This window comes from Tiliqua scincoides, chromosome 2, assembly GCF_035046505.1.
Source record: "Tiliqua scincoides isolate rTilSci1 chromosome 2, rTilSci1.hap2, whole genome shotgun sequence".
Taxonomy (NCBI): Eukaryota; Metazoa; Chordata; class Lepidosauria; order Squamata; family Scincidae; genus Tiliqua; species Tiliqua scincoides.
Genome location: NC_089822.1, coordinates 211,864,234 through 211,890,708, shown reverse-complemented (window position 1 = coordinate 211,890,708; position 26,475 = coordinate 211,864,234). Strand labels below are relative to the sequence as shown.

At 40.5% G+C, this 26,475-nt stretch overlaps 1 protein-coding gene across 13 annotated transcripts in view; it reads right to left on the bottom strand.

Annotated features, from left to right (window-relative positions):
• Positions 1 to 1,338: 1,338 nt before the first annotated feature.
• The window catches only part of ATP2B2 (ATPase plasma membrane Ca2+ transporting 2), a 239,392-nt gene continuing 214,255 nt past the window's right edge, over positions 1,339 to 26,475 (bottom strand). For 10 of the 13 annotated variants that reach the window (XM_066617468.1, XM_066617472.1, XM_066617473.1 and 7 more), the window contains one exon: positions 1,339 to 1,650. In XM_066617468.1, coding sequence (XP_066473565.1) covers positions 1,339 to 1,650 — 312 coding nt within the window. Of the gene's footprint in view, positions 1,651 to 12,554; positions 12,669 to 26,475 lie in introns of all 13 variants that reach the window. The other 3 variants (XM_066617467.1, XM_066617471.1, XM_066617470.1) reach the window with 2 other exon arrangements.

Genomic DNA, 26,475 nt, shown 5'->3' with positions numbered 1-26,475 from the left:
TTCATAAAGTTTCATTCAAGTCTACATAGTGCAGAACATGATATTTTTCTTTTTTTAAAAAAAGTCAAAGCAACAAACCATAGTGGTTCTCATCCAAAATGCCAGCAGCCCATATTTTTGCAAGAAATAAATGGCTACATTTCTAATGAAAAAGAATCAGCACACAATATTTCAACATTAGTTTGATCGTCATACAAAGCCAAATATAACTTAATTTTGAACTGATATTCAGTAACTCCACTGAGCTTTATTATAATCTTTTTTTTAAAAAAATACGTTTAAGAAGCCATTGCAATACACTTAAATAAGGAAATGGCCTCATCATTGAGTATTGCATCAAAACAAGGTCAAACAATTCATTAAAAAAGAGAGCGAAAAAAACCTGATCATTAAAATTTGTATTTGAAACAAAGGAAGCCTTTCTGTTTCATCACCCTCTATATAGGATCACAATGCTACATCCAGTATGTTATATTTTGGCTTCTTTTGTTATTTGCTAGCATTATCTACATTATTTAACAACAACAACAAAAAATAAACCTAGCAGGCAAAAATCAGATCACAGTTGTAATAAAACATCCAGGGTGCCATATTACAGAAATTTTCATTGAGTTGAGCAATTTGTGTATTATCTCGGCAGGAAGTGCTGTCTTAATCCTACAAATAGTTAAGGACATTATCTACAGTTCTGTAAACAAATTACATTCTTTATTTTTAGGACATAAATAAGTTAAAATAGAGCAATTTGAGCAGAAAAAGGCAACATGCCAACAAAGAAACTTTATATATAACTATATATGGATATATACACATATATAGTTATAATATATTATGTATATATTTATATGTATATATCTCTCTATATAGTCTCGTAAATGCTTATTTTAGGTTCCTCTGTCCAACTGGTGCAAATCTACTGTGCAAGTTAAGCTTTGCAACTTCAAAAAAGTTATTTAAATTAATCTATACAACTGAGTCCATGCCACACAAGCGTTTAAAAAAAATTCACAGATGAGTGAATTGGATAAATAGCCTCAAAGAAGTCCCCTGCATTTCCTGCTTAAGGAGTAAAAAGAAGGGAGGGTTGGAAGTGGATAGTACATTCATGCAGGAGGGCATTTGTATTGTTTTTGTTTTTTTCTGCAGGGGGAGCAAGAAGGGAATATGTAAATCAGCGATTCATTCTATCTCCCAAACCAGCGTGATCAGCAAGTCACTCTTTTTTCATACTCTCAAAGCGAACAGGAGTTCAAACAGTTTCTCAGCCAGCATTGTTTATACATTTCTATGTATATATTATTATTATTTACTTTAATATTTTTTCAGTGACAGTTTCAGCTAAAGTGATGTTTCCAGGCTATGGATAGGGCTTCCTGGACTAGAAGAGGTAGCTGATTTACTTGTATCAGTCGTAAGGTTTATCCCACTGTCGATAGCACTATTGTTCTTGTTCAGCGAAGATGGTGGACTTGGATTTTGCTTGAGTGCAGGATCTTCTTCTAGTTCTGTATCATCAATGAGAGGGATATGGGGCTGGGAATCTTCTATCCTAAATTCAGGATGAGTCATAAAGTTGTGAATGGAGGTTCTAGATTCTGGTTTTTCTAACCCTTCATAGAGAGAGCTACGGAAGGCCTTCACGACGCGGATCTGAGAGGAGGAAAAAAATAAGAGTAATGTCAGTGGTAACTGCTTTTACCAATTTTTGCATGGTGATTAACTTTTTTTTTGATGGTGAGAAAATGTGGTGTATGGTTAGGGCAGAGCAGGCAGCTGTAGTCCATAGTCTCTGGATGCTAAATGCATAAACGAGTGGGTCAGTTTTGTGCATTTTGAGTGTCTGTATCGACTGCAATGTTAAAACCATGAGTTTAAAGCCATCAGAGAACTGATGGGAAGCATTGGTTAAAGAAAGCGAACATCCACTCATGTGGTACATCCCTAGTAAAAGACAAGCCATGTTAATTCCAATGCAAATGTAAAACCATGCATGTTGATAGTTTTGCAGTGAATAAGTAAGAAAGCTTTTAATTTTTTTAATAGGGAAAAAACCCACAAAACAAATTGCACATCTCAAACAAGAAAGCACAAAACAGACACAGTTGGATGGAGAGGGATGAGAGACAAACAAAGGAGCCAAATGTAAATACAGAAAACGTACATTTTTTAAGAGCAGTTCTAAATGAAGCAGCCAAAAGCACAAAAAATAAAAAAGGCAAGCAGACTGACTACTTAGGCAGAACAACATGCTATACAGGAAAAAGTCACAGTTATCACATAAACACAGCTAACTGGCACACAACAACTACACTTGGAAGCCTGGATAATGTGAACATGTAATTGTTGATCCAACTTTTATTTTTCCTTCATGCATATGTGAGGTAAACACTCGAGTATAGACCCACTGTTCTAGCCATCTTTTTTTTTTTTTTTAATAAGAACTTACTAAAAAAAAGTAAAGCTCAAAAATTATATAACGAGTATTGGGTTTTATATAATTGAATTACACAGTAGCATATTTCTTCATTTTCAGTATCTCATTTGTGAACTTGGTTCAAAAAGTTAAGTTCATAAAGTGGTACATTTTTATGCCTCATCTGCAGTACTTGCACTATGTCAATTACCTCTGCTAATATATTTTCTTGTCTTTCTATTACTGAGCCATAGAACTTGGGAAAAGCCAGATAGAAGATTTAATAAATAGACTGTTATGACAGCACATCAATTTACTTTGTGTGCAATGAGCTTCAGGAGGTAAACATCATATTGCTGGGTCAGAAAGGGACATGTAGTTCTCCATAATAGAAATGGGACAGCAGACTAGATTTACTCTCTTGCCAGTGCAGGAGGTTCTACTAAATGTTACTAGTGAGAAAAGACAGAATTTGTTGAAGGGAAAAGTCTGAAAGAAAAAAAAAAACAGAATGGCAAATATGTAAGCTGCTGGGAAATGCATTATAATGAATTCTAGGGTTTGGGTGCTTTTTTATCTCCAAATTACAAATGAAGTATTAATGCTAATTCAAATGAGAGATTATCGACTACATTTGAGGCAGAATTGTTGCAAGTATTCCACTTGCAGAAATGTCTACTTTTTAGGGTTCCCAAACTGATGGAAACTCTCTTGGCTAAACACATGCATTTTAAAAAACTGGGTTGGAAAAACTATCGCATCTAAAATGAGTTATCATCTGTTCCTGCCTTTTATTCCAAAACTACAGTCCACCAATTAAACCCAGAAAGTCTCTAAAATTCTGAATGACGTTAGAGGAGGCTACTGCAGAATTATTGGGGTTCAAGAGAACCAAGCAGAATTTCATTTCTAGAAAAGATGGGACCAAATAGGGCTACTAGTAACATGGGTTCAGAGAAGAATTCCTTGGGATAGGAAAGCCTTCTTCCAAAAGAGGGGGGACACTGTCAGAGCCCCAGCATTTTACTGGTTTCAGAGAAGTTCTCTACTGCTTGCTGCTACCCTCACTATCAGCCCCCCCTTACTTAACAGTCTCATTGGTGGCAGGCAAAGAAGCAGTGGCAACCAAGAAGGAAGAAAACTTCTTCCTGACACCTTTAAAGGAAAACTTCCTTTCCTTCCTGACGCCTTTAAAAGGGGATTGGACAAGTTTCTGGAGGAAAAATCCATTACGGGGTACAAGCCATGATGTGTATGCGCAACCTCCTGATTTTAGAAATGGGCTATGTCAGAATGCCAGATGCAAGGGAGGGCACCAGGATGAGGTCTCTTGTTATCTGGTGTGCTCCCTGGGGCATTTGGTGGGCCGCTGTGAGATACAGGAAGCTGGACTAGATGGGCCTATGGCCTGATCCAGTGGGGCTGTTCTTATGTTCCAACCTTCACCTTTCAGGGCAGTTCACCATGCTAAAAGTGGGAGCAGTGCTACCATGCTGATCCTAGGAAACCTTTTTAATAATAAACTAATAATAAAACTTTATTTTTATCCCGCCCTTCTCCCAAAAAGGGACCCAGGGCGGCTAAGTTCCCTTGTTGCTCTCACTCTCTGATCTCTTGTATGCTGAGCAAAGGTGTAGTGGCCATTGGGAACTGCAGTCACACAAGGGCTACTGGAATTTATGCTGTTGTTGCCCTTACGAAGATTCAAAATCCCAAGGGCCATTGCACCTTTACTCAGAGCAACAAGGAGAGAAGGGGAGGAAAAAAGGTTCTCAGGATCTTGAGGGCAGCACTGCTGCCATTTTCATCAAGGTACACACTGCTCTAGTGTGGGGTGTAAAATAAAACCTGCCTCCTTCGTGCATGGTAGTGTTACTGGTGCTCCTGTGTTACCAATGAGATCAATAAGGTATGGTTTTCATGATGGGAACCTGTACTGGCATAAAGATCAGTAAGTAAAATGTAGCGGGGGAGGGGCTAGCAGAGAGGTGCTGGGTTATTTTCTAAACTGCCCCAGGTTGCTTCAGATATGCCTGGGTTAATTTTGGGGGGAAGAATTTGGTTCAATTTTGAGCTAACCCAAGATGGACTTTTCAGAGTTTCTTCTGTCTTTAGGACCCAAGTTTGACTGTGAAAAAGTATACTCCCTTAGATATTTTAATCAAAGCTACAATACTGAACCAGCCTGGAAGCCCAGTTTAACACTTCAGATGGAAACAACTAACTGGGAATTGTTCTGTAATTCCACCATGTAGGAGGTGAAACCATAGGAGGACAAGGCTCTTTGTAACTGATGACCACCTAGTAAGTCCAATGTTTATTGTTCTCCTATGCCTGGACTTCCACCTGCCCATGTACAAGGATAGGCAGGCTTGTACGGGTGAGATTAGTGTTTCCTCATATCATTACAGATATCATGTGGCTCCTATATGGTTCCTGGTGAATTGTTTCAATGTTACTATACAATCATACGCATACTTACTTGGAAAATCAATTAAACTTACTTGTGAGAACCCGTGCTAATAACAACACATTGGAGACAGGCCTTTAGGAGCCAGAAATTAGTCTACTATTATTATGGCATCTCATTTAGGGAAAGGGGGCATATTTTACAAATATTTTCTCATGCCACAGAATGTGGCTCCCCTTTCAGTGATCTTTGGAAAGTCCTTCTCCTAGTAAGAGTAACCGAGTGGGGAAAATATCTGTAGTTCAGAGTAAGGGTAATGTCCTTGCTCTGAACTAGTCTGGTTTGCCTTCAGTGATGTCATCACAAAACCAAATCAGGCTGGTTGTGTAATGATACAATTGTTCCTAGGAAAAAGAGCTATTTTCAAACAAAATAAAAGTGGTGCTGAAGCTCCCATTACTTGGGGCTGTGACCAGCAGCTAATCCATTTCCAACACAAAGCAGTAGCCAATGCCCTGGATTCTTAGGGAACTCAGGAATGGTTGAAGAGAAAGAAAAGCATGCTTCAGAAGGGAATATGCATGGTTTCATGGACATCTTACCTCCTGTATTTATTACATTTCTAACCAATTAATTGTTATCCAAAACTGAACCTGACTTTACAAGCTTGTGGGCCAATTCCTATCACCCTTCTGCATTGGTGGAGTGCGCACTCCACTGGCACAGACTGCCACAAACGTGCCTCAAAGCACATTGTGCCAGTGCACCGGTTAGTAGGGCCAGCAGGAAGGTTAGTAGGTCTGCCAGCACAGGTAATAGCACATGCAGGATGTGGTATGTTCTGCACCGAGCAGGCAGGGGAAGTGTGGGGAGGGGAGTGTAACAGGGCTGGGAAAGTGGAGATGGGGACTGGGGTGGGTGGATTGGGTCTGGGGAGAGAATGGGATCCACGGACACAGTCATCCCCTTTCCAAGGCCCAATCAATCGAGATTGGGCAATGTGGATTTGCGCCAGCTATTTAGTAGATGCAGGTCCATGTTGCCCCAATGTGGCTGGTGGGGCTTTCTCTGGGGCAAAGGGACAAATGTCCCCTTACCTGACAGAGACCTCCAGCATTTAAAATTCCCCCATAGGATGTGGTGCAAGCCATGCTGACACCAATAAATCAGCGCAGGGGAACTTGGATAGGACTTGGCTTTGTGTCTTGGACATAAATCATCATAGAGGAACTTGGATAGGATTGGGCTGTGTGTCTTGAATTTCGTCCAGTGGTTTTTGCAATGTATACAAATGTGGAGTAGGATGAGCGTATCATTGCAAAAAATAAGGGTCCATCTCATAGAGGGGTTGTGAGAATGTAAGAAAACAATTGAGAAGTATTCTGGGTGCAAAAAATTCAAAAGTGGAACAAAACACCCAATATAAGTCATGCAACATTATAAACATAACTCTCCCAACAGGGCAATTTTATGCTGACATTTAATAAGTTTATTATTTGGTTGCATTTTTTGTTGCTTTTATTTGTTTTGTCCTATTGTGAACCTCCATGTAACAAGGAAACTATCTTGGTAGCAAGGAAAATGGGATAGAATTGTTTTCAAATAAATAATGAGTTTATAATTTTTCTTCTATAATGATACTTCTAATGTATAAAGTTATGATATAGACTTCATTTTATGTTGCCTCACAGTAGTTTGCTAGGAAGGGGATTATTATACCTGTTATGGGGTAGAGACAGAGGCTGACTGTCCATCCAGTGATGCCCTTACTGGCTGACTAGGTACAATCCAAACGTGTAGCCACTAGCTCTCCATCACCAGCCTGTAAAATGCCGTGTTCTGTGGGTGATGATCTAGAGCTGTACACAACTTCTGAGATTCTCTTCCTTCTTTACCACTACGGTTGCCTGTTTTTCAGCTAGCAGTGCCAGCAGAGCTTGAGAGGTGTATGTAAATCTCCTAGCATGCTATGATTGCATATGTTTTCAGCTTCTAGCACCCTCAGCACACTTGCTTGGCATGCTTCTTCCTTTGAGTCTGACATATTAAAACAGGGTGACTTCCATGCATCACGTGATCATTTGCTTCCCAGATGGACGAAAAGTAGAAATAGCAACTGACAAAGTTATGGACGAATATGTGCAGAATATGTGCAGTTAAAATGTGTACAGGTATCTGTTGAAGTTATGGTAAAATTTACCCAAGTTGGTATTTGACTACAGCACTTGTGTTGATGTCCATTTGTCAATTTCCCAGATGGCCACACTACATCTTTTGCCAGCTTCTCCTAATCCTGAACATCATGTTCTGTGCTTTTAGTTTTGTTAATGAATTGAGCTAGAGCTTCTAGTCTAGAAGCATGCTAGTGATGTCACTTCCTGCTAGCTGAAAAACACATGCAGCCTATGACTCATGGTCAATCAATTCAAATGCGATAATGGAATTTTTTACAGTACTTTCTTGCCAAAAAGGTTTTTTTGTCAGAGATGCAGATCAAAAGTTGAAGGGTGGAATAAGAGAAACAATGCCTCCTGCACTCCAGCAAGATAAATCTACACATAGATCTTTCTTCTGGATCATGCTAAAACGTGTTCTGCAGAGACTGAACTATATATGTATATCCAGGGATCTGCATGCAGTAGTCTACACCACATTTGCCTGACTGAACACACAACCAGTTTCTGGTTGTGGGGGGAGGTGACTGAATCCAGGCATCCCCTTGTCTTTTCATCACAACTAATTGCCACCAACACAGAAAATGCTTACAGGCAGCAGCACGTATCCAGCCTGTGTCAAAGTAGCTTGGGGTTATGGCACAAATACTTTTTAAAGAAGAAACAGGAGGAAATATTGTGTGTGCTGGTGCCATATCACATTGTATGTTGTGAACTTTCAGGAATTTAAAACTGTATTTTAGGGCATAACAGTGGAAGTATCTTCTGTGAGGGAAAACTCACAACATTAATGTAAACATTCGTATCTATTTCTGGCTGTGAGCTTTAATCTTTTTTCATTATTGTTATCTTCATTCATCATAATACAGTTATGATTAGGAACTACTGAGCTCATACTTCAAAAGAAGTATACAAAATGTAGCTTAACTGAGATCTGCAAGGGTTAAATGGTCGCCTATAAGGTTATTTGGATATAGATTAAGATTTTAAGGTTAAGATCTAAAGTTAAATTCCCGTGATTGCTTTCTGAGTGTATATGTGGTGATAGACCAAAAATAGATACTAACTACATGGCATGTAATGACTATTGTTTTTGAAACGGACAATGCCAAAGGATGACAAACAATGAAGAACAGTTCCCTTTTCTCACAGTAATGGAGACAACAGAAAAAATGAATTGCTTTTAACAAAGGACATGGGTAAGGTAGGGGACAACACTTCAGGACATTTTGACATGGCTTTTAAGCTTCCACTTCTTTCTTCTTTTTTTCTGTAATGAAAAAATGCTTCAGTTTTGCCCCTCCCTGAAAGTGAGACTAAAATATTTGCATCCAGCAAAAAGAAAAAGAAAAGAAGGATAAATACATGTTTAGATACTGCAGAATTTTTACCGCTATCAGAAGGGGGGACCCTTATATCACTCATAAGATTCATTTAATTTCACAGGACCAGTTTTCTGATCAACAGGTATACTATGTAGGTAGCATATGGGCTTATACTCGAATGTTTACCTGGCTTCATATAAGCCAAGTAGTATCTTGAGTTTGGTTCACATTCATTGTCAGGCTCAAGGTTAAAGACTCACAACCTCTTTTTATTTCACTCTCTCCTGCTGAACCCTTTTGTCCAGTGATCTCTAGCCCTCTGGGAAAACAAACACATTTAATATTCAGAAAGTAGAGAGTAGGCACTGCAAAAGCAAATAATTCAATTTTACTGAATGGACAGTAAGGCGTTTAGTTTACAATGTAAACATTAAGTTCGTTTTGCCAAGAGATGCCAACTCATAGGTTTATTTAACTGGTGCTTATATTCTCAGTTAGGGTTGCGGTTATGCAAAGACAAGACTGATGCTGAATTAACTATAGTTCAAATTTCCCCTTCTTTTGAAATACATTCAGAAAATTGAACATATTGAGAGGCTAGTCCACGTTTTGGGAGCACGTTCATGTGCAAGTGTTGTTTGAGTGAACTGGCATTACTACATAGATCTTGTATACACAGACACTGCAGCTTTGGAGATCACTGAAGTACTTTTAAAAGCCAGTTCAACTACATAAATTATAATGATCACACATGGAAGTGCATCAGTTCAGACAAATGACTCTCTAAGCAGAATGCCAGAACAGCTGAGTCTGCAGGTGGTTTTACAGTACACTCCTGAGGCATTTGTATGGGAAAATGCTCTTCGGTATTTTTAATATACTGAATGGATTTCAAAAGCGGCAGAGGAATAACAGCAGAGAAATGAGACAATATTAACTAGTGTTCTCAGGAAAAGGAATTATATGTTGCACTTGAGCTTAAGTCAAAGGAATAGTTCATACAGGAAGGCTGCAAACCTAACCAACTTTCCAGTGCTGACATAAGAGTAGTGCAACTCCGAGGTAAGGGAACAAACATTGCCTTACCTTGAGGAGACCTCCGTGACTGCCCCCCAACTGCAGGATGCAGCACATGCCCCACTGGCACAGCTATGCCAGTTAGTTGCTGGAATGTTGGTTAGGATTGCGCCCTAAAAGAACAATCCTATGCACCTCTAGTCATCTAGAACTAAATCCCACTGAATTCAACGGAACTTACTCCCAAGTGACAGCCCAATCCTATGCATGTCTACTCAGAAGTAAGTCCCATTAGAGTTAATGGGGCTTACTCCCAGGAAAGTGTGGATAAGATTGGGCTGTAAGTGTGCACAGGACTACAGGCTATGTAAAATTCCTGTAATTTTAACCCTTGCGGGGTGCGGAAAACCCTTAAGGTAATCAGGTGAATGCATGTGTGTGAGTAAACTATGACTAACGTAAGATGAGCTATGTATAGGAGCTTATCACATGTAAAGGGTCACAGAGTTGGTGAGTGCAAACAAGCTCCTAATAACAATTTTTTTTAAATATTGGTAAGTCTTATCAAAATAAATAAAACAAAACACAATAAGGTTCTTCCTCTTCCTCCCATAGTTCATTTTTAAAACTGCTAGCTAAGAAGCCTTCAGAATTAGCAGAAATGCTATCAAAACCAATTCTTCAGTATTTGGTTCCTAACACCATATGACCGCATGTCTTTGCACAACCAACACACTAACCAAAATACTTCTCAGGTGTCCTATATTGACTGTAAATCTTAAAAATGTATTACTGTATACTATAAAGTGGTACCTCTGTTTAAACTAAAGCAGAAGCGTCTTTATTTTTACTGGGTTAGAATAGGTTGATGAAGGATATTAGATGGGAAGAAGACAGTTTGATCTAGCCAGTGGAATGAGCTTCCAGTGTCAGCTGCAGCATGTCAATCACAATGGCATTGTTCCATAGTGCGGCTGGTTTCTATACGCTGGCCCTTCCTTCCTTGCTGGCCTGTGCTTGCAAACTTTCTGGAGCCACATTATTACATTAAAAAATCAATTCCCTTAGGTTGAAATTCTATGCACATTCACCTGCCATTAAGCCCTTTGAATATAATGGGGCTTATTTCTCTGTAGATGTGCATAGGATGGCTCTGTTAGTATTCAGTGCAGCTAGGCCACAGTAAGCAGACACGTAATTAAGGACAATTTACAGGATCATGTCTGGCATAGGACAACTACAACAATTACCTTTGTTCAGTTGTATAGCTTTCTGATAATGTGAAAGCAATGGCTGGCAAGGAAAGCATGTCTGTCATCTGATTATGACTCTTACCTCAGCTGATCCCAAGTCATGCCCAACATTTATTATAGCATAATAGCCACACCAGATGTACCAACTTTCCAGAACTGGCATAGCTGTGCCAATGGGACGTATGCTGCATCCTGCGGTTGGGTAGCACTCACAGTGGCCTCCTCAAAGTAAGGGAATATTTGTTCCCTTACCTCGGAGCTGCATTGCTCTTACATTGGTGCTGGAAAGTGGGTTAAGATTGTGCCCTTAATCTAACAATAAGATCTGTTTATCAGACTATCTCAAAAGATACTTATTTAAATTATTATTCCAAATGGAATTTCTCAAAAGTTGTCCTACTGAGGACTGAACATTCTATTCCTTCACTCCAGCATAGACATGGAGGGATAAAAGGAAATAGATCTCAGAAATTGTAAAAAATAATATTTTAATCTCCATTACTATCCATAACTGACAAAGGAACACATCTCCCTTAATTTACACTGATACTTAACTCGTGTTAGCACAGCCAGACTGCATGGCCTGTGCTGTATCTAGCACAGGCTAGGAGGCAGCTAGAGGTCTCCTTGGGGTAAGAGGATATATTTCCCCTTACCCAAGTAACGCCCCAGCCTGCACTATGGCACTTCTTGGATTCATACCAGCTATTTGGCTGGTGCAAATCTGGGAAGACTGGTGTAATGCTGGATGGCCTGAGAAGCAGGTAGGATACAGAAGATGCCTCCGTTGATCCCACCATTTCCCACACCTGATCTGCCCTCTGTTTTGCCTTTACCCTGCCCAGAAACACCCCCTCCTTGCCTGCTTTCCCACATCCCTGCACCGCCTAAAGTGCGCCTACCTGCTCCATCCAGCACTGCTCCTAGATACAGCACCTGCGGGCTGACACTGGCCTTTGCACGGCACTGCCAGTTCACGAGCAGTCACAAATGTGCTTTATGACATGTTTGCGACATTCACAGCTGGGGCAGAGATGGCTGCACCTGCTTGGGCAGCTGTTTGAATGGAAAGGGGACAGGCAATTCTTTCTCAAAGTTTGCAGTGGTTAGATTGTGTCTTTGCTACCATTTGTTCATTCCCTAGGGATTATGTTACTTGATGAAGAACCACATATTTAGCACATTAATTTTGATTAGTGTTAAAATCGAACTAGCATTCTTTGGAATATTAACTCATGTTGTAGGATAAAATGAACTGGCCCATTTTCTTAATTGAGAAATTCAATAGCAAATCCTTAGAAGTTTACAGTGGCTTGTTTCCGTGAACAATAGGAAATTTGTGGAAATTTCCCTGCAGGTGGCCCCACAGCAGCCTGCCACACTCCCAAAAGCCGATTCCAAGGGTGGGCAGATTCTCTGGAAGAGGGTGTTGCAAAGAGAGGGGTGTTTCTAAAAATTGACTGCAGGCACTTTCTGTGAGCAAACGTAATATTTTCAAATATGTGCTACTATATCATCTAGCTCAGTATTCTATAAAGCAAAGTGCCTTTGGAAAGATGAGTCAATATCTTTATTCAGAGATGAATAAAAATAGTTTCTGCAGCCATAAGACAAGTATGAACACATAAACTCTTTGGGGAGATTTGTCATATAGTGATATTTTCACAATAGGAGAAATTGGTATTCAGCCCATAGGGGTTAACTACTTATAGATACAACCTATTGGTAAGAATGATAACCTGTAGCAAAACATAGCAAAACACCACTAAGCAGTGCAAATGTTTCAGCTATGTGACTTATGTAAAACCGAAGTGGCAGGGAAGGGGACACAGCGACCCAGTCATGAATGACTGCTCTAGAAGTTGGCATCTCTGTAATCAGATGCATTAAGAATACACACTCACGCCCAGCCGCCGCATCAGGTGTGCTGGTAGGAGAGGAAAGAGCATTGGATAACGAAACGTGGCTAGGGCTAGAAATATTGGTTACATCCTGGTTCTGGCTTGTGACGGAGGATTGTCTCCTGAGAGCTCCCTGAAAGGAAGTGCCACTCTTGAAAGTATTGACTACTTCGATCTGCAATGGAGGAAAGAATGAGACAAGTTGCTTGAGGAATAGACACAGCTTTGCAACTGACAGGAATAATATTTTCTAGCAATATTCAGTGGCTTGGTCAGTTCAATATAACCTCAGTTTCCAAGGTCAAAATAATGAAAACTTTTAAAAATCAAAACAAGAAAAAGGCATTCTGTATAAGGCAACGTTATGCAGCATTATCACAGCTGTGCCAATTTGTAGCAGCAGATTCACAGTGGTTAAAGGAATAACAGTGCTTTGTACACGTTTGTGCCATTTGCAAGTTCTGATGGCACTGCATTATAATTCCAGACACTCCTACAGACTACAGCCTTGTTCAGTCATCCCTGAATACATCCTACGTATTGGGTGGAGAGGAGAATGCTCCACTAAGCTTTACTGCCTGTTCATTCAATGTTTGTCTGCAGAGAGTTCCCAGCATGTTTCACCCTGGAACATTCTAGTATTGCAAACATGGGTACACATTCTTCCCGCTTTTGGCATTTGTTATGGCAGACAAATGTTGAACACATGGGAAAGGAGCTTCAGAAATCTGTTGGCAGGAGCAAGGCTTACTGGCACGCTCTCCCCACCCACACACATGGAATGTATTCATGAATGAATGGTTTAATGGGGCTAGAGTCTGCAAATGTAAATTATTAGTATATCTACCAGCATGTAGATATTCTTCACCAACGATGAAAAAACACAATCACTGCCAATCTTGAATAACAAATGTTGTACGCTAAAAATAGCTTGAAATAACTACTGGCTTATTGATTAATAAATGTCATGTAAATTAGTCACAATAAGCACATTTCTCATTATGAATGTAATCTTTTCTGAAGTTGAGTAATTTTGAGCTTCACTTTACTTGCACTTTAACCACAAGAAAAAAGAATGAGTTAATGCTGATCCTGGTTATTATATTGATTGAAAGAACTGTTTTCTGTTTACATAGAATTTATGTTGACTTCTGCCAAATACTCAAGTACATGAGGGTGCCAATTTTTTTTTTTTAATGGCATCCACTCATGTTATAAATACAATGTTTAAATCTCACAGATATGTCATCCTAAATCTGCTGCCTGGGAGAACTAGCCCATATTACTTCACAGTAGGACTGGTCCTGCCACCACCATTTTGATTCATATTAATATGCCATGTTTCCAAGGAAAGAAGGGCCAATAACTACTAAACTAATTTTGGACGCAATCCTATCCTGTGCTGGAATAGGCAAGCCAAGAGGCTTGCACTGTATCCAGCACAGGATAGGGGCCCAAAGTGGCTCAGCCAGAGGTAAGAGGAAACTTTCCCCTTACTTCCCTTACCTTTGGTTATGGCACCCTGACCCATATCGGTCTCCTCAGACTTGCATCACCTCCTGAAGTGGCACAAGTCTGAGGAGAGTGGAGCAGCTTGAAGCTGCTCCAAACAACCTGGGAAGGGGGTTGGGATTCGGCATAACTGCCGGGTCCCAGCACCACCTCCAGCTCCTCACTCGCCTGCCCCTGGGGCCACCCACCCTCCCCCTGCCCTGGAACACCTCCCTTCTGCCTCCTCCCCGCCCACCCCCAAGCCTTGCATTGGCCCAGCTGGCCTGACGCAAAGTTCGGTGCCTCCGTCGGCGCGGAGGCTTGTGTCAGCCTTTCGGCATGTTTGTGACCCTCCTGGGCAGCACAAGGGCTTGTGCCAGCCCAAAAGCATATCTGGATTGCGCCCATAGTTTTTGCTATAAACCTTTCAGCAAAGATATAATAATATCTAAATACCTGTGTTTGCCGTTATGAGTTACTCTAGTAAAAAAGCAATTGTTACCGTGTGCCTATTACAAACCAACCAACCACAAACATTTTCAAAATAAATCAAAGTTTATATCTAAATAGTAAAGCCATAACAGCTTAGCAAAAGTATGTACAATGTCCACCTTAGAGAATATATGTACATCTAATAAAAATATAAACAGAGAGAGAGAGAGAGACTTGGTTAAGACCATGGTTTAGGAATGTGAATGAAGAAAGATGACATTTGAGCACATGTGCTCCCCCCTCTTCCCTTCTTTATGCACGTGGTAAGAAGATCTAAAGCTTTTATTTCTGGTTTAGAACAAACTACAAGTTCTTGTTTCATCTTAATGAGAATTAGTTTCCAATTTCATCTGAATTTTAATGAGAAAGAGTGGTGTGTTCAAGCCATAGTTTTTTGGGAAACTGGTTGGCCACTGTAAAACAAAACAAAACAAAAAAACAGAGTGCTGCACTCTGGTAGGTAGGTAGGTAGACCTATAGTCTAAGTCAGCAGTGCCAGGACTAATGCATTATGACTATTTACAGAAAAGCAATTTGAGATTTGAAAATACAGGTGTGCGTCACTTAACAATGGGGATACGTTCTCCAATCCCCGTTGTTATGTGGTTAGGTTGTTAAGCAAACATTCAGCCCAATCTAGTGCCTTTGTTGTGTAGACACTTCCTGCCAGACACTTGTTGGCTGCAAAGGCTACTGGAGATAGATGGCCTCTTCTCGCATTAAGAGCCTCTTTGTTGTGAAAAAAGACACTCTGTTGCAGGCTATGGGAGATGTGATCACCTCATTAAGAGCATCTTTATTATGCTGTGACCACCGTTGTATGTGCAGTAACATCCTTAAGAAGAAAGTTGTTAAGTGATGCACGCCTGTATGTAAATATACCATAAAGATATTCATTCATATAAACAGAAATAAATCAGCCTTGGCATGGTTTTCTTTTCTCCTCATCTCTTAAAGTGACTATGTAAACATCATAAAGCAATCTATAAACTCAATAGAAAGTCAAGTAGTAATGTTTCTGATGAAGTAGATATCCACCAATAAGAGACTATCTCTAGATATCATTTTTATCACATGAAGCAGCAAATATACTCAGTATTAACAGAAAGTTATTTCACTATTCTTAGTTTAATATTAAGAATTTTTTTGCATTTTACAATTTCTTTTGTTTTTGTGGCAATTTAATATCTTAACTGACACAAGTTGTAATTGAAAAACAATGTAGACCAATATAAACTCAAATTTAGACCACTATAAACTTAATTATTTGACACTATTTTGAAAGTTACAGTTGATCTAAATAGCTGGACACACTAGTCACTTTCTTGTTATACAGGTGGTGCCTCAGTATCCAATGATTTGGTATCCAATGATCTGACTCACCACTTATGCCAGGGTTTACATTTAAATGCCTTGTAACAAGGGAAAAAAACAAACACCAAAATCCAAGTCCCTACCTTCGTGCTGTTAAATTGCATCAGTTGCAAGCTTCTCAGCATTAAAAATACTTTAAAGACGCACTTCCAGGTTTCTTGCTCCCCCATTCTCGTCCCAGAATGCATCAGTATAGATGCTATACCACATTCAGCAACTAGGATGGGGTGAATAATAGAATTTAATGTAATGAAATTCTTCTATTAGGAGCAATGGAGGAGAAGTGGATCTTTAAAGCTATTTTTCCACTGGTTTGGTATCCACTTTTTAAAAAAAAATCTACTGGGGGTTCTGAACGGAACCCCAGTGGATAATGAGGCACAATCTGTATAGCCACCATAAACATGGTTATACTACCAAAATTTTACTTTTTGCTTCAAAGTAATCCTGCTGCTATAACTGACTACCAAGTGAAATAATGACATAGTTTAACAAACAAATGTGTTTGGGAAAATTTAACAAAAGTAGAATTAAATTTAATATCATTAGGTCAAGGTCAGATGGAGAGGATGAACCTTCCCAAATATCATATTACATCGAAATGCCAGCTATCTAAACCAGATCACTGATTGGTACCATTTCATATACAGGTGCGCATCCCTTAGTGAAGCACAAGCTAACGTGGTCACATGGTTGTTGGGGGCGCACACCCTCACTCTCAGAATGCAAGGGGAGCCCTTCGCTTCTGGAGGGTTGTCTGAGCATCCCAGAGGCAGTGCACATCTGAGCGCTGCCTCTGCAAGGCTCAGATTGAGGGAAATCGTGTCTCTCTCTCGATTTCCGGCTTCCTCCGTTAAACCGGAAGTCGTGCGAGAGACATGTTTTTCCTCAGTCTGAGCCTTGCAGACTCAGACATGCACTGCCTCTGAGAGGTTCAGACGACCCTCTGGAGGGCAGAGGAGCAGAGCATCCCCTTCCCTGCGAAGGGTCTGCATTCTGTCAAGCACACTTTGACGATGGGAATCGCAGTCCCGATCCCTGTCATTACGTGGGGCACAACTGCAATTAATAGTGATATGCTTAGATTAAAGCAAGCTTTTCCTAAGAGTTATGTGAAAAATTTGCTCTGGATATCATTTAACACAGAATTTTATTGGGTAGGAAATAATTCTATTATATTCGAATTAGAATAACAAAGAACCTTTGTTCTTATTTTAGAATAAATACAGTAGATGTCACCTGCTGTTGCCCTTGAACCCACAAAGGCAGCATGACATTCGTTACCCAGTGTGCAAGATCCACACTGAGGGAAGGTGTAGCAGATAACAGCTTGTTTATTGCTGGTACCAAAGCAAGGCAGCAAGGAGGCCAGTTGCCTCAGATCATGTGTGAGTGTAGCTAGACGCAGCTAGCTTTTTATACTCATTTCAAACACAAGCAAGCATATGAGTAAGGGACCAGTAAAATTCCAGTAAAAACTCTTCTGCCCAGTCCCTCCACCCTTTGCCACATTGAACTCGAACTGCATTTGCAAGATAATGCAGACTGGCTCTGTCTGGTCTTCAAGGACCAAGATAGCACTGAGTGATGGCATGAAGGCTACAGGTTTGGAAGTTGGCTCCGTGTTATCGCTGTAACAAAGACAGTGGGTGAGGGGTGGCACACAGCTTTTTGTGTGGCACACAAGCATTTTAGGACGAGAAACAGAGTCAAAGCTGACGTTAAAATGGCATTACATTGGCCACGAGCTTAGCGAGAGCTCTTGGCTCACGGCATCACTGCTGAAGAAATCTCACTATGCCTAGTTCTGATAAATAAGCATTTAATTTTTTAAAAGGACCTAACAGTCCAATCCTAACTAAACTCCTGCATAGGGATGCAGTGGTGCCAGGGTGGGCAATGCTGTATCCTGCATAAGGGGAATTTTGGCTGCTGTTGGTCTGCTCAGTGTAAGGGGACATTTCTCCCCTTGCCCTTGGTAAGCCCCAGCAGTCGCAATGGGTCAACTCAGGACCTGCACCAGCATTATTCCTGCTTTCAGCTTTGTAGTACTATCCTTTGAAAATTAGACGATTTGTTGTAATTCTTTTACCTGGTGATATTTAACTCAAAGTGGCAGTTGAAATTTGGGGGGCCTGAAATGAGTGGGGTGATTTGGAGAAAATTATTTGAAATGTTCATGGAAGACTTACCATTGTTGATGGTGAAGGTAGTGGTTCTTCTTTAAATTAATAATTTCATCTATTTTTTTTAATTTATTTTTGTTCTAATTAGCAGTAAGTGAAAGACATCCAACATTTCTTCAAAGACACAATTGTTAAATAAGATTTAGTATGTCATTAAATCAGATTGGCCTACACAAGAGTTACAGAAATAAGGCAAAATAGCTGAAAAGTGCACATTTTTATTTGATGTGTGGTCTTTTATGATATTGTCACACCCTTGCTCACTGAATAAAGAGGCACCTTTTCTAAAGTGGTGGTCCTCTTACATTTAGCAGGGGAAGACCAACTGTCTATATTCACTCCTGCATGGCACCTTTCCCATAGGCTGTTTGCTCTAGTTTTATTTTTTTTAATGTTTTTATCTGAATTTTATAGTATTGATTGTTAGCTGCCTTGGGTGACCTTCAGGGAGAAAGGCAGAGTATTAATCTAATAAAAAATAAATTGTTTTTTTTTTTCTGCAACTTTCTGAGAGTGTGAGCTCTTATGGGATTGGGAAGCATTTTTGTTTGTTTTGCTATGCAATTTGTTTTGTGAATGTTTTTGTTGAAAAGCAGTATATAAATATTCTTCAGGGTCAAACCTACCTCCACCAGTTTATGCTATGCAGCCTAGATGCTGAAGCATGTCTTACATGCTGTAGTGGTGGGGGGTGTGTGTGACCAGACATCCCAGAAGATGCAAGTAAATATATTTTTACTTCTCTCCCAGTAAGCCACCAATGCTTCTCTTTGAACCTCTGCAAACTATTTAACTGGTATTCATCTGAGGAGACTCAGGGGGTGGGTCTGGCTTGGGAAAAGAGGATAGGATCTTGGCATGTGCTGCTGTCTAGATCCTCCTCCTCCTCCTCCTCCTCCCCCTAGTTCAGCCCACTCCCTGTCCTGATCCTCCCCCAAACCCCACCATCACCACCTTAACTACTCCAGCAGGGTATTTCAGAACCACTGGCATGTGCATGTAGCCTCCAGCTGTTTGTGCTGGCATATCCATAATGCATGAAAGCAGTGTGTCATCTGCATTGCCATAAAAGGACTTACAGCAGTGACTTGTGATATCTGCTGCCACAGGCCCTTCATAGGAGTGGGTCATTAACAATGATGATGCTACCATAAATTAATAACACAAGCCTATGCATTTTTACTCTGAAGTTCAAATCTGTTCAGCTGGTCTTACTCCCAAGTAAGTGTGTATAGGATGCCGCCCAAGTTATAATTATCTTGTTGTAAGGGTGTTATTACCATTACTGTACATTGTGTTGTATTATTTATTACTTTTCTTATGTCTTAGTGTGAGATTTTGCACTGTGAAAGTTTGTACTTCTTAAAATATATTTTTTCAAGCAATGGCAGAGGTTTTCAAATGCTCCAGCCTGAGGTCCACTGCCTCAGGGGCAGGGAGGGGGGGAATGGAGTGATGCAATCCCCAGGATCGTGCTGCTGTTGGGGAAGCCAGGGGCTGTCTTTTAGTTACATAAGGCAGCAGTGGCTCCCAGGGGTGCAGGGAGCCCCACAGAAGCCTCCGCAGGGCTCTCCAAATCTCGGAAAATGAAAACAAATAACGATCGCGACCCACTTTTGGTTTGCAATCATGAAACCAGAAGTGGGTCTCAATTGTTATTTTTACATTTTCAGACGCTAGGGGAGCCCTGGGAAGCTTCCACAGGAGCCTGCTGCTGCCTTGTGTAAGTAAAAAAAAAACAGCCCCCAGCCCCCCTGACAGGTCTACAGCACAAAATGTTGTCATGAAGTTTGGACCATAGTAAGGTGACCTACAGGAGCAGATCGCTCGTGGTAAGTCTGTAAGAGGCCCATACAATTGGCCTGCTAATTTGTTTAGCAAAATAAACAGGCATCTTTTTAGATTGGGAGACCTTTTGGGACAGGGAACCATTAGTTATTTGATTTTTCTCTGTAAACCACTTTGTGAACTTTTAGTTGAAAAGCGGTATATAAATACTGTTAATAATAATAACAGGATGGAGGCCAGAATGTGCGACCAGATCAAGAAAGAAACATCTGAATGCTGTGGTTTCTTGAAAGATAGAAACCTTCTTTCAAATTGTAAAAATCCCTACGGGGATTTAATTTGCCTACCTATGTAAACCGCCTTGAATAAAGTCTAAGGAGAAATCTGAGGACCAAGAAAGGCGGTATAGAAATACCTGTATAATAATAATAATATTCCCTGGTATTTGAATTATATTTACACTGAGCCAAAATAGATTCCCAATGAAATTCTCTAAAATTAGAATTTAGTACTTATTTGGATCTGGAATATGCTAATCAAAAATCATGGTACACTCTCCAATAGAGATAATTCCAAAAATGATTGAAATGCCCTGCTAAGGAACTACTCTTCATGTGTAATTGTAAAAAGACCACAAAATCAATCCTGAATGCTTTTAACTATTTTTCAAAAGAGACCTATGCTTTTTAAAAGGCTGGTACTTAAGTCTAAAAAATGAAAAGAAGATCTTCAATACAAACAAAGGGGGAAAAAATATACATAGGGCAGCCCAAACTTAAATTCCACTTGAAATTAAGAAAGATATAGCACCTCCCTTCTATACAAGACAGGGCTCCACAAATTTTGGCTGGTCTTATTAGCTGAATCAAAATGTGTGTTAGCCAAGAAGCAAGAAGCTTCTTACTTCTGTTAAGTGTTCTCTTAGCTTCGCTCCTCTAGCATACTGGCAGACTGCTTCTTGCATTCCATAACAGGCTGCAAAGGAAGTGACATGCAGTGGCATAGCTAATTATCATGTAGCCCGGTGCCAAGTTCAAAATGTTGCCCTGGAAGTGACATCGCGCCCAGGTTTTTTAAAAAGTGAGAATTGGGAGGAACCCACCTCCTCCACCCAGCAGCTCAAAACCCACTTCCTCTGCTGCTTCCCCCCAGTCAGTGGCATAGCTAAGGCATATATCTGCTACCTGGGGTCAAAGAAGATTTTGCAGTCCCCCCCTGAATGACAAAATCAAATTTAATTAAGTAAATAAATAAAAAGTTATTGGTTCCATGCTGTATCATTATAACATCTCATTGGCATTCAGAACAATCAGTCTCAAAGGTCAGTTTGGAGTTAAGCAAATCTACTTTTTGTTCCACAAGGCAGTTGTGTTTTCATTTTCTGGTTAATTGGCCATAACTTTTGATAGAATACAGATATTCCAGTATGGTTTGTTTCATTGCATTCTGCATTAAATTACCTTTCCAATGATTTATAACATGATCGTATTATTTTTACATACCAATATTTTCACAATTTTGGTCACTAGTGTCAAGCTCAGTTTGTTGCACCCCTAAAGCTTGATGCCTGGCTCAACTGCATACCCGCACCCCCTTAGCTATGCCACTGGTGACATGAATGCTTGGTGCTAGAGTAAGTAAAGGATTCCCTTTTCCCAGTGGTTTTGATGTCCATGGGGGTGGGAACGTATCCCCTATGGATATGGGGGACGATGACACACCTGTACAGATGCAGACACCTGACTTTCACAGGTTCTATCACCAAGCAAAATGAGTATATAGAGGTAAAAGGTATATAGAGTATATAGAGGTATATAGAGGTATATAAGTTCTTGTGTTGAGTTCAGCATTTTGTACGGACAGAAAGCAGTGCTGATTAGATGTGTCATATTTTTTCTGGTTCTAAGCCTTCAAACCTGAGGAATAACCAAGTCAAAACAATCTGCACTCATTCACTCAGATCCTTCTGGGGTTGACACATCAGCTTTGCAAAGAAGAGACGGCTAAAGACACTGCTCTGGCTGATGAATTCTCTGAAACGTTTTATTTGTGAAAGATTGACATGGCCATGAACACTCTGATCTTGTAATGCTTTCAGCCCAATTCATGTTTACTCGGAATTCCAGGTCTCACTGATTTTCAGCTCAATTTCAAGTTTATTTAGAAATAAGCCCCACTGACTTCTTTCCATATGTGGAACTGTACTATAAGTGCCTTGTTCTCACAACAGAATATCACCCAAAGGAACTTAACAAATCAAAGTCACGGAGGCCTCCTCAAGGTAAGATAACATTTGTTCTCTTACCTTAGGGTTGCATTGGTGCTGGAAAGTTGGATAAGATTGGGGCCTAATTTTGCTAAATGAGACAGGAAACTGAGTAATCCTGTTTCCTTACTTAGCTCTTCTATTTGTTTCAAAAGCACTCACTCTCTCTGAACTTTTTCCCCCTTATCTGGAGGTGGACATTGCATTTCATGGCTTCATTCACAAAACACCTAGAAGGGTAAAAGGAAATCTGAGCAACTCATGCTGTTCCACCCATCACTTCTTTAGAATAAGTAAGTGGAATTTCAGAGATGCAGTTCCAAAAAATGATTCTATCCTTGAACTATCAGTAACTCACCCCCTACAAAGTAGTAGAGTAGCTGTGGGGGGGAGACTTAAGTATTGCAGGCACTGCAATACGGCGTGTTAGTGCCTCCTCGCATTTGCCATTGGAACCTTTCTGAGCTGCGACAGCAACACACAGGTGCTTGCCAAACCAAACGATATCTCCTGCACATTGCAGTGGTTGCCCAGAAGGACTCTGATGGCAAATAGGAGGGGCTGCTAATGTGGTGCACTGAGCTGCCTGCAGTACTTACCATTTTGCCCTCCTCTAGCTATACTACTGCTACAAAGTAGGCGACCATCTACAGAACTGAAGTAAAGTGAAATATGTTAGTTATCAAGCAGACAAAGTATTGAACATTTTTAGAATGTCTAGAATATTTTCTATTAAAGAAACAGGTAAAAAAACAGCTATATGAGTATGTGGACAGAATCCCTGAAAGCATCCCCATTCATGTTTGAACCTTGCCTGCCCTGGCTGGTGAAAGCAATGGGAGGGGGCTGATTGAAAGGGAGATTGGGTTTTCAATACTTTGTTGCTTGAAGGGTCAATTCCAACTGCTCTGAAGTTGATGGTGGTCTGACCAGTTTTGAAGAAGCCTTCCTTAGGCCTGAATGTGTTTATGAACTACTAACCAATTTCTTATCTGCCGTTTTTCGGCAAGATGGTCAAGTGAGTAGTGGCAACCCAGGGGATCCTGGAAGAAACTGATTTTCTAGATCCGTTTTGATCTGTCTTCTGACCTGACTCTGGGACTGACACAGGTGTGACACAGTTGCCTTAGTGGGCCATGTCCAGGAACTAGACAGGAAAAGTGTGTCCCTGCAGGTTCCACTGGACTGCTAAGCAGTTTTTGATAGCATCAACCATGTATCTTTCAGGACTGCCTTGCTGGATTAGAACTTTGGGACACTGTTTTTCAGTTAGTGAGCTCCTTCCTGAAGGGTTGGTTTCAGAAGGCAGTACCATGGAACTATTTTTCAGTCCCCTATGCTTTTCAACTTCTACATGAAACTATTGAGGGAGATCATCAGGCAGTTTGGGGTTGAGTGACACCAATATGCAGATAACACCCAGTTCTATCTCTCCATCTTCATTCAGGTTGGCTGTGGAGGTCTTTAATTGGTGCCTAATATCACTAATGGATTGGATGAGGGTAAACAAGCTTAAATTAAATCTGAAAAGGAAAAGCCATGGTTCTGGAGAGACTGAAAATCTGGACATGGATTATCAACTTGTTCTTGAGGAGATGCCCCTAGAACTGGTCTTGACCCTAGATTATCGGGGGTTAGCTGTGGAGTGCTTTTAACCAGTTCTAGCTGGCTTGTCAACTGTGTCCTTTTATGGATCATACAGAACTGGTTATGGTTACCTATTCACTGGTAACATCTACACTAGACTATTGTAGTGCATTCTATGCGCGGCTGCCTCTAAAGACTACCTTGAAACTTCAACTAGTACAGAATGCGACCACTAGACCTCCTTACAAGAACAAGGGGACATGACCATGTCATGCCTCTGTTGATCCATCTTCACTGGCTGTCTCTTTGTTTCTGGGCACAATTCAAAGTGGCTGTGATGATCAATAAAGTCCTAAACAATTTAGGATCCAGATGCTGCTCCTGCATGGAGATCATCTTCTCCCACATGAGTCTGTATCACATGAGGTCATCACAGATGGCCCTGTTGTGGGCACCACCATCTTCTGATATTTAGCTGGCAGGAACCCACAACAAGACCTCTAAAACCTTCTCCACCTTGAACTTAAAATGTCCTCTTCCTTGCTTGCCTTCCACATGGGTCTGAATACTTTATATTTTGCATCACCTTTAATTAGGTCATCACTGGTTTCTATTGGCTGCATTTACTGCACTGTGATGAATCCCCTGTATTTTCCCTGCTTTGCCCCCACCTAGGTTTTGCCTATTTTTCTGCATTTTGGACAGTTTTTAACTCATCAGCAGCTTCTGTGCCATTCAGCTGCTGGGATATACATTATACGCAGCTATTGTCCTTTAGCAAAAGCCATTGGCCATACGCTACATGAATATTCTGATCCTCTTCCCATCTGAGTTAGCTGGCTCCCTACTTAGATTGGAATGTGCCTAGCACTTGGGGAGCATTTCTGCTTATCTGGATTCAAGGGATGGGACTGGAGTGACCAGGTAGTTTCCACTCCTCTAATCAGGTAAAGTGATAACATCATTACCAAGTGATAAAACCATGGGAAGTGCAGGGGTCATTCTCTACTAGTCATCTGAGGGACTCATTTGTTGGGAGCTCACAGAGGCACACCCATTTGCTGAATCACTAGTGAAAAGGACTAAAGTTTCTTTGACATGTTCGGCTTTTCTGCTTGTTGCCTCTAGACCATTTATAACAATGACTGCAGTTTGTACATAGCACATGAGACTGAGCAATATCTCAGCTCAAACTGCTGGGCATTCTTTTGGTGAGACCCTCTCTATATGCCTTCCGGCCAAGTTCATATCTTCTTTATTCACCTTTATTTCTCCATTTTGTTTACTTTTAATAAACTAGTTATGTTTTGACCTTTGGTCAGCCTGGTCTATTCACAGGTAACTCAGCAAACTGTCAAATCTTTTCACTCTACAGACTCCACTAAAGGATTGATTTTTAATACAAACTCCTGGGTTCAATGTTCTCCGGGGCGGAGGTGGGTGGGTGTCCCAGATGGCCCTTGTCTATAGCCTGGGTTGGTGGAAGCAGATACAGTCTACCAAGGTGTTTTCCCATTTGGCTGCTTGTTCAGTAAAGGTGCTGCTCCCCTGGGTCAGCTGCATTCACCTGGGAGTCCCCTTTCCTGACAAGTAATTGAATGTCTCTCTGTTGTATCTGTCTTTTATTATATTATATAAGCCATCTTGAACTCCCAGAAGGGTAGAAAGACAGGGTATAAATCTTCTAAATATAGAAATATTTAATTTTACAATCTGCTAACTATTAGGGTTATATCTGTATAGTTATCCTTAATTTTGTTTACAGAAGGAACGGGTACAGGCATTCTGTTTCCCAAAATTCAAACACTTTGCTATCCATCATCTTATTCAGACCAGAGTATTACAGTAATCTCTGTTTATAGGTGATGTGCGCAAAAAATGTAATGTGGACTTGGAGTGAACAAATGAGAGCCAAGTCCAAGATCTGCCATCAACTTTGGTATCAACCCATTACCATCTACCAGTCTTGTCTTTGCTTATTCAAAGGGAGTTGACATTCAGAACTTCTAACCTGGAACCAAGTAAGAGGCATTTTTTCAATTTCATTCTTGTAGAAGAAGACAGGAAAGAGGCCTGAGCTTTGACCTACATAGGTCCTTAAGAAGAAAAGAGGCAGTATCTCTTGTAGGGAGATAGGAACATAGCTCCCAACCTTTAGAGATCCAGAAGTTTGGGGCTTTACACCCCCATATTCTTCCAGAGACACATGGAGAAAAACACCCAGTTGTTCATTTTTTGCTTCTTCAGAAATGTCTATATCCAGTACATTAAAAGGGAAATATCAAAGAGTCTGAAGTGGTTCTCTACCTTCTTCTTCCATACTTGCAGAAGTGTATAAGACACTGGAGGATTTCTGCAAATCCTCCATTCGCAATGATGTTAGATATCCTAATCTTCTCCCATCAGTTTTTCATCTGTTGACTTCCTGAGAAACGCAGTAGAAGTTTAGGAATTCATTTATGCGTGCTTTTTATCAGAACGGGTGCATCTGAATGGACTTCGCTGAGGACAACTGTCCAGCAGTAGGTCTTAATAAATACAACTTTCCAAACACAAACGGCATTCTTCAGTGGCTATTTTGAAACTACTGCCAAAACCCTTTGTGAATTTATTATTGATGTTAAATGAACACAAAAGAGATTGGACACAGAAGGGATGGGACTAGGGTAATCACAGAAACCTACTGGCAAGAAAGGTTCCAATAATTCCTACCACAATACTTCTACATCTAAATAGAAAGGAAACTGAAAAGTGTGGGTTAGAAAGAAAACATAATTATTGTTTATTTTGTTTTAAAT